The following is a 17,815-nucleotide window of genomic DNA, read 5'->3' as shown; positions in this document are numbered from 1 at the left end:
GATTTAGAATAATTCTGATGACTGGTCTATGCACTCTTTCTGATCTCCTGAGTAGTTTAGGGGGAATGTCAGGTTGTGGTTCCAAAGGAGAGTCAAGTTCAGGATCATTTATCTTTGTCTCGACATTCTTTGGGGAATCTGATTTTCCATCTGAAATTGGATTAATGGCAAAGTCTGACAGATCTGCTTCTTTCCCTATGCTTTGCTCTTGGTCATCCCTTTGCTGGGATCATATGGTTTCTGTGCACACTTCTGACATCCTCCAACTTCGACCAAGTACCTCCTGGTACCGCACACTTCAACTACTGTTCCCACCTCCCATTTGTTTGCTTTGTAAGGGGGCTGAGAACACAAACCTGATCATGTGTATTGAACCTAAGTTTTTTTTTCTTCAACCATAATGACGTTTCTGATCAGATTGTTTGTTCTTCGACTTGGAATACAGATTTCCAGTCCAGCTTCAGTAAGCGGACCCGATTTTTGCCCATCAACGTTGGCCTATTGACATAACTTGAGAATATTGACAACTTCAAAGTCTTTCAGGCAAGTGTTGTACATCACGTACAACAAATGTCAACAAAATAGAGAGAGTACAGAGGAGATTTATTAGAATGTTGCCTGGGTTTCAGCAACAAAGTTACAGAGAAAGGTTGAACAAGTTAGGTCTTTATTCTTTGGAGCGCAGAAGGTTAAGGGGGGACTTGATAGAGGTCTTTAAAATGATGAGAGGGATAGACAGAGTTGACGTGGACAAGCTTTTCCCACTGAGAGTAGGGAAGATTCAAACAAGAGGACATGACTTGAGAATTAAGGGACAGAAGTTTAGGGGTAACATGAGGGGGAACTTCTTTACTCAGAGAGTGGTGGCTGTGTGGAATGAGCTTCCAGTGAAGGTGGTGGAGGCAGGTTCGTTTTTATCATTTAAAAATAAATTGGATAGTTATATGGACGGGAAAGGAATGGAGGGTTATGGTCTGAGTGCAGGTATATAGGACTAGGGGAAAATAAGTGTTCAGCACGGACTTGAAGGGCCGAGATGGCCTGTTTTCCGTGCTGCAATTGTTATATGGTTATATTACAAACTATCTCTCCACATGTCTCCAATACTTCTCCAGAGTACGTTTTCAGTTGAACATTTGTTTCTGTGATAGGCATGTTGCTAAACTTGGATTCATAAGTGTCCTTGCTTATAATTGTGCAATCAGCAGCAGTATCAATATACATAGTAATGTATTGATTGTTCACTTTGACCTTTGTCTGAAAGGCTTCCTTTCCAGACCCGCCATTCGTAGTATAGATGCTGTACTTTCCAAAATTACTCTCTGAGTGTTCTTCGAGGTTGTGAATCCCACGCATTTGGTTTTGTCGAGCCTTTTGTTTTGTTTTGTCCGATGATGGTGCTCTGCACGCTGATGCAATGTGTACTTTCTGTTGTCAGTTGTAGTTCTTGAACTGGCACTTATTTGCTTTGTGTTGACCATTGCATCGATAGCACGTATCTATGCTTTTCCCAGAACTTTCTGTGAAGGCCTTTTCCCTGTATTGTCATGCTTGTGTTTTGGAACTGCCTTTTGACTGATGACTCTGCCAGCACGTGTCGGTCGAAACTCATGTGCACTTTGACATGCCATCTCCATGACCAAGGCAGTTTTGCATGCCAAATCAAAGATAAGGGCTGGTGTGTTCAGTAATGTTGATTGGATTCGCTCATCCAGCATTCCACATACAAATCTATCACGCAAAGGTCGATCCAGAAATGTCGCGAAATTGCAGTGTAGAGACAACTTTTTCAATGAGATAATGTACTCACCCACTACATGTTTCTTGTGTGAAATTAGTAACATTCTGCAATCTCTATGGACTTAGGGTTGAAGTGAGCATCAAGTTTTGAAAGAACAAACTGTTCTCAATGCACCAACTCTGAAGTTCTCTCTACAAGAATTCGAATTCTACCTTACAGGCATAATTTGAATATGAAATTCTGTATTTGGAAATTTGATTCTGCAAATCTAGACTCGTTCTCGAACTCCTAGTTTTAGTGCTTATCCCTCCTCATACGCAGGCTATCAAATCAAACTAAAATTGCCCAATTAAATTCTCGAATGGACTAGAGTATTCCCAGCCAATCTATACTCTGACCACCGAACCCAGTACCTTTACGAGATTCCTCATATATCACTTCAGAAAGAGACTCAGATATCTTCACGCAGACACCCCTCTCTGCTGGGCACTGAGGATTCAGTGCCTAGCCTCTTCGCGTTGGCAGTTGTCGATGCAGATTTTCAGAGTGCACCTTTCCAATCCGCGCTCCTGGCAAAGATAGATCAATACGGTGGTCAGACCTATGTTTCAATACCCCACCAATTGGATACCAAATCTAACCTTGGGAAACCCCTCACCCAATGAAGCGTGTCAGGCTCTCGTTAAAGCAGCCTGCCAAGGTGATGTGGTTAGTTTAGTTTAGTTTGGAGATACAGCGTGTAAACAGGCCCTTCGGCCTACCGAGTCCGCACTGACCAGCAATCCCCAATCCTTGTTACAGACTGCCAACTATGACCAAGTTTTGGGCCACTCCACACCCTGTTTTATGGGCCCCTAACCCAAAGGAGTGCTAACCACCCCCCATGCTTGCTAGACTCTGTTCTAATGATCTTCATTAGACCCTTTCCCAAGCTCGCGAATGATCGATCCGCTCCGACTAACAAAGTGTAGAAAATCGCACAGTGGGCCTGATTTCTGCACTTGCGATCGAAACAGCTCAACACCCTTGATCGCAAACTTGTGTTTGGGGGTCTGTTGAGATCCCGGACGAACCGCCAAAGTAAATTGCTCATTCTAAGCTTCTCCCCAGTCTAATTTCAGTCAAAAATCACTTGCACATCTGAACTTTATTTTGACAAAACACAATACAATTCAACTACTATACCTAACCACCGCGGGTTCAATCCTCGTATCTGCCTGATCAAGCCCTCTAGGCCTCGCTCAAACAGAGACACTCCAGAAGGTCACGCAGTCCCAATCGCTCTCCCATAAGATCAACGCAGGACCTCGTGGCTGCAGACTTTTATAGGTCCCCGGACCTTGAGGGGCCGAACCACATGGGTTGGTCTCTTTACAATCCAATTACAGATATCGATTAACCCCATACATGACAGACATTTCCCTAACCCAATACAGTGGCTAATACATAAATTCAAACAGTGTTTCTCAGAGGAAACGAACATCGCAACATTTGCCCAGATATGCAAGAAAACCAGACACGGCTCAATACCTCATCCAATCAACATTCAGCAAAGTAAAGCTTTGCAACATTATTTACAATTATTTACAAAGTGTATGTCTGGTTTGCATTCATCCGACCCATTCTTTGCATTTTGCACCTAATTATCAGGATTTGCAGATGTTCCCATTCTCTTCCTGCAGCTCAGATCTAGGCTCGAGACAAACTGGCACCATTCTGCAGCTTCTCTCATTTCTATTGAAAGCACTTTCAAATTGACCAAATGGCCTAGCAGCCCTGAAGCCTTTACTCGATTTTAGGATCCTGGCCTCCCCAATTTGACCAGGATTAACAATATCACATGACACAAATCAAACCATTCTAGTACTCAATTCTTAAAGTGACAGTCACCATTATATACACTACAGATACGCATGGTGAGATCTGAGCTCTGATCTAGTGATAAGGACGTGTTTGTGTTTCCCAGTATGAATAGACAACACAGTACCTGTATCTAAGCCAAGCAATCTAAGCCTATGGTTGTACTTACTACATTTCAACTTCTTATATACTAAATTATATCCCGTAAAGGTCTGTCACACAGTTCCCTTAAAATATCAGACACAAAAGACAAAATGGTTTCCTTAATTGTACAATCTTCTGAACGAAAGATGCCCTGGATAAACTCAAAAGTTAATAATACTGCAAAAATAAAAGGAAATATTGATACTTTGTCTCACTTCTCTGTGGCTCAAAGATTAGATCTGGCAATAAATAGAGAAATAAAATAATTTCCATTTATTTCCAGACATTTACAATAAAACCAAGGGAGGCAAACTATACAACCATTGAGAGGATAAGTCATCAAGTAGGACAGAATGTGTGTTTCAGAGTTTATCTTATTCCAATATTCAAGATAATATGTAAATACCGAGAACCACCAACCAATCGCTGCATCAAAAAATCCCAGAGTATTATAAAGGACATTTCCCACCCCGGACACTCCCTGTTTGAACTGTTACCGTCAGGCAGACGGTACAGATCTACAAGGACAAGGACAAACAGACTAAAAAACAGTTTTTACCCCACTGCTATAAAGGCACTAAATGTAGCCGCCAAGGAACGCAGGGGCGATACATACTAAGAGACTGTGAAATCGACAGAAGGATGTAGGGCTGGGTGTTTATGCGTGCTATTTTTATGATATTTATTTTAGTTGTTTATCTTTTTTAAATATTTTACCTTGTATGTATCGTTAGCTTTTAGAAATGTTTGAATGGTGCACTGACTGGCTGACATTTTACAATTTCGTTGTACATGGTTCATGTTACAATGACAATAAAGAAACTATTCTATTCTATTCTATTCAATGAGTTTAATATTGATAATCATAAAGTATTGTAATTATTACTAAAAGATAGGATGAAAAAATAATTAAAAGAGAGCCTCTAACTAATAGGCTCTCTTTGATGAAGCCTATTAAAAAAATATAACAGACCAGAATATTAGAATGGATTTTATATTCTTAAAATGTTAAAATGTCCTTGATTTTAGATCCAAGACCCCATAATTTGTGGGCAACACAGTTGCATTTCAAACTGCATGTTAAAAACATATTGAAGGTTATAGCACACAGACACAAATTAAATGCTAAATGGATTTTGATGCTTACAACTGGGAAGCTGTGCATATTGGTAGGAGAACTAAGGCTGGAATGTTGAAAAAAATGAGAGTGGTGTTGTAAAAGTGGTGAGATACAGGGTTTTATTGGAGTGGGGGGGGGGGGGGGGTATGGACTGTTGTGAATCTAAATATCTACAAGGAACAATGCTGCAGATCAAAATATATTTTTCCAATAATTACATGTAACAATAAGACCTAATGGATCCTTAAGGGCCTGTCCCACTTAGGCGACTTTTTCAGCGACAGCCGGAAAATAAACTGTCGCCATATGGTCATGGGGTGTATTGTCGTGAGCGGTCTCTTCAAGTGTCATAACTTTTTTCTTGTCGCCGCTGGTTTTTGAAATGTTCAACACCTTTCGGCGACAGTGGGCTTGACGTTGCCTGTCATAGGTGCTGTCATAGGTTGTCACCAGGATGACACCAGGTGACGTTGGTTGTCGCCGGGTGATGACCTCGGTGAATTCCATTGGCGACAACCTACGTTAACCGGTAATTGTACTGGTGTCAAGAGGTCTTCAGTTGTCTTAATTTGTCGCTGACAGGGTCTTAGCTTGCCGTAGCTTGTCGCAGGTGGAGGTAGGTTGACTTTGGGTGTCGTAGGTTGTCACCTGTGTGATCGAAGTTTGTCGTAGGTGTCGTTGTGGTTGTCGTAGGTGTACGTCCCAAGTCGCGAGGAATTGTGTCGCCGATTAACGTAGCTTGTCGTAGCTTGAAGTCAACTAGGTGGTAGCTTGTCGTAGACATTGTCGTGGGGTGGGTCCATTTCGGCGTCCCGTTATGACTGTGTCTGTTGCCGGCACTCGCCTAAAAAATCGCCAGAGGGACAGGCCCTTTAAGAACATGCAAAGCACAGAGATTAGTTTATTAAGTGGAATAAAATTCAAAATCAAGAAATGAATGCCTGACCAGTGCATACTTGGAGTAGTGTTTTGATGTCTCTGTTCAATAACAAGGGTATGCTCGCATTGCAAAAACATTGAACGATGATGCCAAAACAAAGAGGGTACAACCATCAGGAAAGATTGAAAACATTTTCTAGATTGGGAAGAAGCTGATAAGTTAAAATTTCGAAAGTGTTTACAAATTTGTGGAGGTGCAAAAGATATTGTCAATTACACGGGTGTCAAAGATGGGATAATGAATATAAAGCAGACACAAATAAACCCAATTACAATTCAGCAACAAGAGAGTTTGTAACACACAGTGTGGCTCTGAATCCATCCTATTGGCAGGCACTAACTGTGGTACATATCCATGGCTACATTGCTCCACTTTGCTTCCAAAAATTAGCTTCATTGAAATCAATGGAGCCATTGTTTGGCTGAGAATGGATTTCTAGATACTGGGCCTTGCTATTCCATGACAATAATAGTTTAATCTAATTTGCTGAGGTGAATTTAAATAGAGTATGGAACATAAACAAGAGCATTTGCCAGATGATTGGCTTGTCACTGCCATGTAAATTCTACATGATATTATGCATGGGATGTTATAAACATATCTAAAATGTTAAAGGCAAAGTGATAGTAAAGTGGTGACCAAACCAGAAACAACCACCGAGGTGGCATATCGGTAGAGCTACTGCCGTACAGTGCCAGAGACCCGTCTTCAATCCTGACTTTGGGTGCTTATCTGCACGGAGTTTGTACGTTCTCCCTATGTCCTGCGTGGGTTTTCTTCAAGATCTTCGGTTTCCCCCTACACTCCAAAGACGTACAGGTTTGCAGGCTAATTGGCTTGGTATAAGTATAAATTGTCCCTAGTGTGTGTAGGATAGTGTTAATGTGTGGGGATTGCTGGTCAGTGCGGTGGGCCGAAGGGCCTGTTTACGCGCTGTATCTCCAAACTAAACTAAACTAAACTAACCACATCACCTAGCAAGTTAACGCAGATGTTTCTTCAACAAAAGCAAATGGCAAATAATTAGTGCAAATTGAGCCATTCCTCACTTTTCTGAAGAAAAACATAAAATAGCCTTGCACTGCCATGAAATAGTCTTAATATGAAGGGGTGCAGCACATGGCTTATTTATTTTGGATGTTGTTAAACTTTACAATTTTGTGTGTGACATTAAGACGCGATGTTTCAGATTGTACTTTGTGTCTAAAAATTTGAACTAAATACAAAATTTCTGGAAATAATCAGCAGGTCAGACAGCATCTGTACATCTGGAGGACATGAATACGTGATGTTTTGGGTTGCACTTTGTGTCTTTTTTTATAAACTATTATCTAAAGTTCCTCGTGTTTCAGGCTGATGACCTTCCATCATGTCCTTTCAGAAATGCTTGTGAACTGTCAAAGATTAATGCCCCTGTCCCACTTAGGAAACCTGAACGGAAACCTCTGGTTGCCGGAGGTTGCAGGTGGTTGCTGGAGGTTGCAGGTAGTGGAAGCAGGTAGGGAGACTGACAAAAACCTCCGGGAACCGCACGGAAACCGTGGGTGGGGCGCAAAGTCTCCAGAAGTTTCCGTTCAGGTTTCCTAAGTGGGACAGGGGCATAACTGTTTCTCTCTCCACTGAATCTTAGTGCTTGCAGCAGTTTTGCTGTCTTGATTTCAGAATATCCAGCGCATGCAGTTTTTTGCTTTGAAAGAACTTTTTAAATTTAGCCACAAATGTAATGTAAGAAACACATCAGTCAACTTGTGTGAAGCAAAGTCTGACCTACATTAGTCAGGACATCCAGAATGTCTTTGAAATGTCTCAGTTGGTGCTTTGACAAAAACCTCCTCTGATTCATGTCCCCTCTGACAATGCTGCTCTCTCCTGCAGTTTAAACGGGATGACGAGCTAGAAATTTGCACAGATTTCCGGGAAGAGATGAATCTATTACTTTTTATTCAGTTATTTATTTATATGCCTGTTCCGCTGAGTTACTCCAGCTTTTTGAGTATCTTTGGTGTAAACCAGCATCTGCAGTTCTTTCCTACACTTTTTATTCAGTGGCAGAGGTGTCACCCTACAGCAGGTCAAAGGTGCGCAGTAGATATAAAATGGAGGTGAAGAAGGGGTAGATTTGCAATATATTTGTACAAGGTTGTATGTGTATCCTTATTTGACACTGATGTTTCCTTTCCACTTTGTCTTTCAGGGTAATTTGAGTTTCTCTTGCGTAGAATCTCATGCCATCCCTGTCTTTTTCAATAGCAGCAGCTATTTGGAACTGCCCGGACGTATGAACCAAGATTTATTTTCTGTCAGCTTTATGTTTCGGACGTGGAATCCCAACAGTTTGCTCTTATTCAGTAAACTCGCTGCAGGTTATGGAACAGTGGAGGTTGACCTCAGTGAAGGAAAAGTCAGCATTAACATAAGCATCAATCAGACGAAGATGAACAGCATTGAAATCTCAGCAGGTATGTGATGGGGCAAAAGTGAGGATAAATGAAAAGTTCCATTGAGTTTTGGGGGGAAAATACAAATATTTAGTGTCTGATCATGACATTGTGAAGCAGCAGAGAGTTTCCATCCACAACCAATGCTCTAAGAATCCTAAAATTACCTGGATCCACAGTTGTATCTAAAAAAGTTAAACAGTCAGGAGAATGGGGTTTTGAGGGAAAGATAGATTAGCCATGATTGAATGTTGGAGTAGACTCGATGGGCCCAATGGCCTAATCCTGCACCTTTGACTTATGGTCTTACAAACAATCAGGTTTTATAACTGACACAGTCCCATTGGCCTGTGTTTGACCCAACTATCTATGTACTTAAAAGTCTGATCTTGGATGTGTATTTATTTGTGTGTGTGTGTGTGTTTGTGTATAATCACATCTTCTCGAAAAAACGACGCGCTAACGGTAAAATTTTAAAATATTTCGGTAGAAATTTTTCTCGTGGAGTCTGAAATCGCCTTATCTGAAAATGTTATGCTTTATTTTTCGAGTTATTACTACAAATGTTCAAAAATCTGACAAAACTTTGAATTTAAAAACGACTGTCGCTGATGTCGTTACATTGGCCCTTCTTCCTCATGCTGCGAGTGATGTCACCCCCCCCCCCGACTTCTCCCTCCTCCCCCCCCGTTATTCCAGACTCTGCCCGCCCCCGCTCCAGAAGGCACCCTCCCTCCCTCTGCCCTCCCTCTCTCTGCCCTCTCTCTCTCTGCCCTCTCTCTGTCCTCTCTCTCTGCCCTCTCACTCTCTCTCTGCCCTCTCACTCTCTCTCTGCCCTCTCACTCTCTCTCTGCCCTCTCACTCTCTCTCTGCCCTCCCTCTCTCTCCCTCTCTACCCCCCTCCCTCTCCCTCTATCCACGCCTGCGAGTTGAGGGTATGTGTGTGGATAGGGCGGGGGATGGGGTAAAAGGAGTGGGTGAATAATATTAATATAATATCAAGGGGAATGGTTAGTGTGTGTGTGGGGAGTGGTTAGTCTGCGCGTTGAGGGGACAGGACCCAACGGGTCCCACGGTCTAGTATACTTATAAAACTTTGATCTTGGGTGTGTGTGGGGGTGTGTGGGGGTGTGTGGGTGTGTGTGTGTGTTCGGAAAAAAGACGGTCTAAGGGTAAAATCTTTACATATTCCGGTTGTGAAGTTTCCCGTGGAGTCGGAAATCACCTTATCTGGAAATGTTGTGCTTTATTCTTGTTATTACTGAAAATGTTCCAAAATCGGAGAAAACCCTGAAAAGGGAACAACTGTCTTTCGCTGATGACGTCACAATCGGTCTGCGTGCTTGCCGTCTCCCTCGCGCTGCAAGTGACATCAAGCCACTCCCCCTGCTCCCCGGTTATTCAAGAGATGCAGAAAGAACGAGCAAGTCGGGCCCTGTACTCGCCCCGGGTCGGCGCATGGTGGGGAGGTTGCTGCTGCAGCCCGCAGCCGGAATGAGGGAGTATTGCGTTTGGGAACCAGCCCTCCCCTGTGACGTCGTGCCCCCCCCCCCCCCCCCACCTTCAAACTTTACTTCCCTCCCTCTCTGCCCACCCCCCCCCCCCGCTCCCTCTCTGCCCCGCTCCCTCTCTGCCCCGCCCCTCTGCCCTCTGCCTCTGCCCTCTGTCTCTGCCCTCTGTCTCTGCCCTCTGTCTCTGCCCTATGTATCTGCCCTATGTATCTGCCCCTGCCCTTTGCCTTTACCCTCTGCCCTGTCCTCTGCCCCTGCCCTCTGCCTCTGCTCTCTGCTCTCTGCCCTCTGCCCTCTGCTTTCTGCTTTCTGCCTCCTGCCTCTGCTCTATTCCCCCTGCCCTACCCTCTGCTCTCTGCCACTGTCCTTGCCCTCTGCCACCTGCCCTCTGTCTCTGCCCTCTGCCTGTCTCTGCCCTCGCTCCCTCTATCCCCTCCCTTTCTAGCCGCGCCCGCAAGTTGGGGCTATGCGTGAGTGGATAAGGCGGGGGACGGGGTAAAAGGAGCAAATTAATAATATTAATATAATATCAAGGGGGGGGGTTAGTGTATGGGGCGGGTGGTTAATGTGTGTGTAATGTGTGTGTGTGTGTGGGGGGTGGGGTGGTTAGTGTGTGTGTGACGCCGCAGGATGCCCCCCCCCCCCCCGTTGGGTCCCACTTGTTCTAGTATCCCTCTATAACTGTGCAATCCATGTACCTGTCTCAATGTTTTTTTAAGCAATTACACTATTTTCACTATGTATTGAATCTTTTTGATCCAAGTCAGCAATCCCATGCAAATAAAATGGGTCGCATGAGATATGGCAGACATAGCTAGTGATAACCTAAGAAACTGTGTGCCAAGTTTAAGCTGCCATCAGTTTGGCACCATTCAATTAGGATCAGAATCGGCATCATCTTTCAGATTCAGATTCCGATTCAGATTCAAACTTTATTGTCATTGTGCAGTGTACAGTACAGAGACAACGAAATGCAGTTAGCATCTCCCTAGAAGAGCGACATAGAATATGAGCATTAAATAAATATATTTACGTGCATACAGTCATAGTAGTGCAATTTTTTTTCCTGGTGGAAGGAGTGTCCGGGGGGGGGGGGGGGGTGATTGGCAATCACCGAGGTACAGTGTTGAGTAATGTAACAGCCGCAGGGAAGAAGCTGTTCCTGGACCTGCTGGTCCGGCAACGGAGAGACCTGTAGACCTTCAACCCTTGGAAGTCACACCTGGAGCACTGTGCACAATTTTAATCTCCTTATCTGTGGAGGAATATATTTATATTGCATGAAGTTTGACGAATGTACAATCTAATATATGGATTTCCTCCCACATCGCAAGACATGCTGGATGTTAGTTTTAGTCACTCTAAATTACCCCTTAAGGAAGAAGAGTCTCGACCCGAAACACCACCTATTCCTTTTCTCCAGAGATGCAACCTGACCCGCTGAGTTACTCGTGCTTTTTGTGTAGATCTTAAGTTACCCCTTAGTGGATATTAGTTTAAATCTTGTGCAAACTATTCTATTCACTCCGACGAGAAAAAGTCCAGTATGGGTTTTGCTATTATTGTAGGTTTAATTGTTTTTACTGTGTTTATAATATGTTAAATTATATGAAGTATATTTTGTTTTAATATTCCTATCAAATTCTAAGTACTAATGAATGTCAGTTGATGTCAAAGACTGTATCAAAGGTTCAGTCATATAAAAAACAGTAATACTTTAGTCAGCTGGGAGACCTGTGTGGGGATGGGGCAGAGGTGTTATATGGAAATCTGTAACCCTGTAACCCTGCATACACAGCCAACAATTTTAGGGTAACAGAAGAGTTGTCCTCAAAGCTCAGTAATATTTAGCCATGTAACGCTGCTGCTCCCGAGTAGTTAAACTTTTTACCTTAGAACATTAGATACAGCATAGGAACGAGCCCTTTGGCTGATGAATTTAAGCCAATTTGAGCTCTTTGGGTGATAGATTTAAGAGAGAGTTAGAGTTGACTCCACTAGGGGCTAGTGGAGTCAAGGGATATGGGGAGAAGGCAGGCACGGGTTATTGATAGGGGACGTTCAGCCATGATCACAATGAATGGCGGTGCTGGCTCAAAGGGCTGAATGGCCTCCTCCTGCACCTAGTTTCTATGTTTCTATGTCTGCGCCGAACATTATTCCAAGTTAAACTGATCTCATCTGCCTGTAGATGATCCATATCCCTCTATTCCCTGCACTTCTATGTGCCTATCTAAAAGCCTCTTAAATGCCACCATCATATCTGCCTTTACCTCCATCCCTGGCAGTGCGTTCCAGGCACCCACCACTCTCAGTGTAAAAAAACTTGCCCTGCACAGCTCCATTAAACATTTTCCCTCTTCCCTTATATGTATGCCCTTTAATGTTGGACATTTCCACCCTGGGGAAAAGAGTTCTGACTGTCTCCCATAACAATGCCTCTCATAATTTTATATACTTTTATCAAGTCTCCCCTCAATCTCTGATGTTCGAGAGAAAACAATCCACCTCTTCCAAACTCTCTCTGTAGTTGAAGCCCTCTAATCCGGGCACCATTCTGGCTTCTTTTGAGCTGGACAATCTCTGTGGCGTTGTGCATGGAGACGTGGCCATTGTTAAAGCTGTTGTTTTGTGCAGGTTTAGATGGTTCAGTAATAGTTTCAAATTTTTAAACTGTGAGCATTAACATTACACAAAAAAATCTTTGTTTGATGATTTCTCGGTGGCTTCATTTGGAAGTTCTTAAACTTTACATTTTTCTGCCTGACATTCAGGAAATGGAAAATTCTCCCTAAAATTGCATGAAAATAGATTTCAAAAATCAAGTAAATGCAGAACTTGTGACGTACTTTAAATAGGAGAACATTTCAAAGACATGTCTCTTTTAATGTTAGGAGCTGGCTGTGACCCAGAGGATGTGAGGAGGTAAATTAACACTGACAGAAAAATACTTATTAACCGTGGGAGCTTCAGGGATCAACTGAGTCTTTTAATCCAGTATGCACTGTTGGGCTCTGAAACTCCTTGAAATTAGTTCCCAGTTGATGAAATCTATAGACTAGTTAAATATTAATATCCCCACAAATGAAAGAAATGGAAGGAAGCTGAAGAATATTGGAATTAATCAGTTTTTCAACTAATACATTTCTAAATGGAGATAAGACTTTGGCCTTTCTGGTGTTCTGCAACCATGCTTTATTTCACAAGTACCAGAAGACATGTTTATAAACATGCTAATCTGGTCTTCTCTGAGGAGAGTCATGTAATCTTTTGCACCCAAGAGCATAAACAAGACTGGTTCAATGCCTCATCCAAAAGCATGGGCGGAAATCCCGGGGGGAAGGGGGGGGGGGGGGGGACACACACACGTCCCCTCCATGTTTTGAGAGGTGTGGGACAATCCCCCTCATGTTTTGTAATCCGGATTTTGAAATTTGGTGAAAATAAATATGTTAAAAATCTCCGCTTTCCACGAGACGGTGCGGGTGGGTCTGATGATCGAGGGCGCCGATTGGATGAGAGAGATGTCGGTCAGCAGGCAATGGGGGGATGAGACTGAGGATAGAGCGCGGTGATTGGAGGAGGGAGACATCCCGGTGGAGCAAAGATCATAGAACGGAGCTTGAATCAGCTTGTTCGCGGGGCCTTTCATCGCCCGGCGCGGCTTAAAATCGGTCGTGGGATCTTGCATGGCCCCGCGGTCAAATTTCTGCATCGAGGCGGTCGAGGCAATCGAGGCTCCCGATGTTGAAGCCCCTGCTGACCAACTTTAAGCCACACCAGGCGATGAAAGACCCCGCGAACGGGCCGATTCAAGCCCCACGATTCGGGGCGGAAGAAGCTGCTGTTGCTGGAGTTCGGAGTTGGTCACCAACCAGGTCAGCTCCCTATGTTACCATTCACAGGGCCCACTGAAGCCTCCGAAGCTTTGTGCGTGTGTGTCTGTGTGCGCGCGCGGTCACCAAGAAATTGTGTCCCCCCATGTTTTGATAGCGATTTCCGCCCCTATCCAAAAGTAATAACGCATCCCACAGTGCAGTACCTCCTGACTGGTAGTCTGCATAGATTATGTTCAAAGTACTTCACATGGAGCTTGAACTGTATGAGCTGACAATAGTCAATTACTGAAAATAAGTGTGGTGTTACATGTAAGGTTTGAAATAAATTATACTTAGGCACTATGAATGTTACTCAAACAGCTGAAAATGAAGGCAAAGGGGTTTTACCAGGCTCCATGTTTCTTGCACAAAGTAGCATCAAAACACAAATCAGGCACATTATCCTATTGATTGGCAAACAGTGGAATATAAATAAGAGGTGACAATTAAGCTATAGATAGACACATAGTGCTGGAGTAACTCAGCGGGTCAGGCAGCATCTCTGGAGATAATTAAACTTTGTAGTTTAATTATCAAGATAATTAATCTTGATCGGTATCTTGGAAAGCAGAGGATTGTTTAAATACTAGAGGGAATTACGGCCAATCCCCAAGGTATGAGCTGCACAAAACTAGACAAAAACCCACAAAGGACATACTTGCATCTCCAGCATAATTCACCTCTATGATGCAGAATGGTTTACAGTCTTTAGACTTAGAAAATAATCTTGGTTCGTTGTGCAAAACATGCTGTAAAGTAGATGATGTGGTTTTAGCCTTCCATCTGAAATTGAACTGAAATGTGGAAGCAGAATTGAATGGAATGAATTTCCGGACAATTTAGGGTTTAATGTAAGTAAATGATTTATCAAATTATTATTTGTAAAATTAATGTGAAATCAATTGGAGGATACATCAACTACAAGGAAAGCTGTAACTGATATTACTACTGCCATTTTTGACAACTTTTCGACTGATGTAAATATTTCATGAAAGAAAATTAGATGAAGTGAACAAATTGTACAAAAGTCAGAAAGTGCACCCTCAAGCGTGTGACTAATGCTTGATTTTTCCAGTGACGAAGTCAAGTGGAACTCAGTAAACTTACTCAATTACTTTCTATTCATTCCTGCAAGGAATGATACAAGTTGTATGAAACAAATTTTTGCCATACTACACCAAAGGAATTGTAAACTAAGCGAGATGTTTCTTTTGTGCATTCGAACTTTATCATTTAAGAATCTCAATCTACCTGGGTATCCCAGGGAGAAAGAAACCATTACTTGTTCAGAACATATCTTTTATCCACAGGAGGAAAGTCAATCTCATTTTCAAAAAAATAGTGTGGAACTGATCCCCTGGAGAGAGGTGCAGAGCTTTTCCTTTTGTTACATGGAATCATGAATTATTATCTTCATTTGTTGTAATGAAGGGGAACTGCAGGATTTTTCTGTCGGTTCACATATGCAGTTTGCAAACCTGCTCAGTTGTTTCTCTTGGTACTTTATAAGCTGTACTCATGAAAAACAAAAGGTTTACAGAAGCAATCAGGTAAGGGGCCAGATCCCCATGTAGAGTTGCTAATATTACAGTGGTTGGTGGGGAGGACATCCACTGAAATTTAAGGTACATCTTCTCCCTAGTGATGACCTAAGTATTTTTTATCTCAAAAAGAGTGTCAAGGGAAATTTAAAAAAAGGCAGTCAAGTATTGTTGCAATGTGACCTTACTGAATACTGAAACAGGCTCATTGGTCATTTGGAAATTACAGTTTCTTCTTCAGCCAATTGGCCAATTTTAACGGATTACATTGTAAATAGAGGACACTAGATTAAAATACTTTGAAAAACCTTTTCAGACTTTCTCAGGAAATTATATCAATGTGAGGAATTGGTAAAAATATAGGATTTCATACTGTTGTGAAAATGTGTAAACTGTTACCCAAACGATATGGCACAGTATTGAAAATGTAATCTGGAGAAGGCCGCAGCATTCACTTAACTAATTAGTTAGAATTTAGGGTTTAATTCTTTAAAAAAAATCAGAGCCTTGGAGCTATAGTACATGAAAACAGACCCTTCAGCCCACCCTGTCCATGTTGACCAAGTTGGCATTCTGGGCAAGTCTCATTTACGCGCATTTGGACCATTTCCCTCTAAACCTTTCACATTCATATTTCTATTCTCATTCATTTTCTATGAACCATCGTTAACATCATTGACGTAGTTATTTTTGTCTTGTTGGCAAAATTATCTGTGCCTTAGAGATTCAGATGAAAAGGTATTGACAAAATATTAATTTGTGTTTCTCCATGATTGGTAATGGCATTGGTTTATTAAAGCCATGTCCCACTGTACGAGTTCATTCCAAGAGCTCTCCTGAGTTAAAAAAAAATCAAACTCATGGTAAGCACAGAGAATGAACGTAGCGGGTATGTTGGAGCTCGGGGACGTCTCTTAGCGGCTCGTAACGCTAATGGCAGGTACTCGGGAAGACTTGCTAATGGCATGTAAGCACTGGAAGACTCTTGAAGATTTTTCAACATGTTGAAAATTGTCCACGAGAGCCCCGAGTACGCGGAGATTTAAGGTAATGGCCGTAAATCTCCGATTTCGAATCAGGGCAAACTCGGGAGAGCTCTTGGAATGAACTCGTACGGTGGGACAGGGCTTTTACTGTCGATGTCTACCAAGATAGAAACATTGTTTTATATGATATCCAGCCAAATCAAAACATTCACAGTGCAGAACATAATGTAATGGCTTCAGAGAAAGTGCAGATAAAATAAGTACAAGGACCAGGTTGGGATATCGGGATTACAGTTTTAACCTCAGTTTTAACCTAAGTTTTGACAAATGGAGACACAATGTGCTGGAATAACTCAGCAGGTCAGACAGCATCTTTGGAGAACATAGATAAGCGTTTTTTTTGTGTCGGGACACTTCTTCAGACTGGGTCCCGACCAAAATTGACCCGCTGAGTTACTTCAGCACTTTGTGCCTTTTAAACAAAATAAACCAGCAACTGCAGTGTCTCCATAGTTTTAACAACATGGATAATCTGTTAAACTGCATAACACCTATTGTTATGAAACATTAAATTATTTACCCAGCTATCATTTGTCCAATTGGATCACTTTCTATTTTAGTTTAGTTTAGAGATACAGCATGGAAACAGGCCCTTCGGCCCACTGAGTCCACACTGACCAACAATCACACGTACACTAGTTGTATCTTATCCCACTTTCGCATCCTAGATCAGGGGCAATTTACAGAAGACCATTAACCTACAAACCTGCACATATTTGGAATGTGGGAAGAAACTGGAGCACGTGCAAGCTCTGCATAAACAGCACCCGGGGTCTGGGTCGCACCCGGGTTGCTAGCACTGTTCTTAGGCTGCGGCTCTACCGCTGCGCCACTGCACTGCCCCTTATTTGTTTTCGAACTTTGCCTTATGAGCAAATTATATTGACCCAAAACCTCCCTGCTCAAGCATTCAGACCAAATGCAAGAAAAAGAACCAATCATTCGACAATGGTGGTGAGCCTCAGAGAAGGACAGTGGGGACATTTGCCAACAATTCACACACTTCAGATGAAGGGAAGTATCTGCGATATAACAGGTTTTATCTAAATGTCAATGACAATTGACAATGTTTTTAGCATTTGCCATTTTTTTTCACTGAGAAATTCAATCAAAACTATTCAACCAGTGGCACTGTGCCATCCGTTGTGAGTCAATTAGCTGATGTTTCCATTTGGGAAATCGGCTTTTCGGCATATCCTAAATTAAACACAAATGGCATTTATTTTTTTAAATGCTGAATGAAAGGATTTCCCATAGCATTTTTGAGTTGACAGATCACATTGTCTTGCATGCTTAAATGCACAAACACTGTGGATGACTATTTATTTTATCTTGCAAACATTGTAAGAGGCATTTTTATGTTTTAAAAAATGTTGAGTTTAGCTTACTCTTCCCTGGGGTATAGCTTTTGGTCATTGACTGACAAGATTGGTCTTTAACCACTGATGATTTAATCTTTTGTCTCTGCGGAGAGCACATTCCAGAAAGGACTGCCCAGATATTAAGTGAGTCCGTTTGTAAGATTGCAGAATTTACTGACGTGAAGAGCTTGTGTTCCCTATCAGCAAATTTCATGTCAACAGATATGTTGAGCAT

The 17,815-nt window shown here is 42.4% G+C and overlaps 1 protein-coding gene across 1 annotated transcript in view; it reads left to right on the top strand.

Moving 5' to 3' along the window:
* Positions 1–17,815, top strand: part of cntnap2 (contactin associated protein 2) — a 1,677,584-nt gene that overhangs the window by 768,008 nt on the left and 891,761 nt on the right. The window contains exon 8 of the mRNA XM_033050359.1: positions 8,000–8,264. Within this exon, the coding sequence (XP_032906250.1) occupies positions 8,000–8,264 (265 nt within the window). The remainder of the gene's footprint in view (positions 1–7,999; positions 8,265–17,815) is intronic.

Source organism: Amblyraja radiata, chromosome 2 (genome assembly GCF_010909765.2).
Source record: "Amblyraja radiata isolate CabotCenter1 chromosome 2, sAmbRad1.1.pri, whole genome shotgun sequence".
Taxonomy (NCBI): domain Eukaryota; kingdom Metazoa; phylum Chordata; class Chondrichthyes; order Rajiformes; family Rajidae; genus Amblyraja; species Amblyraja radiata.
Note: the sequence above shows the minus strand (reverse complement) of the source record. Positions and strands in the feature narration are given on the sequence as shown.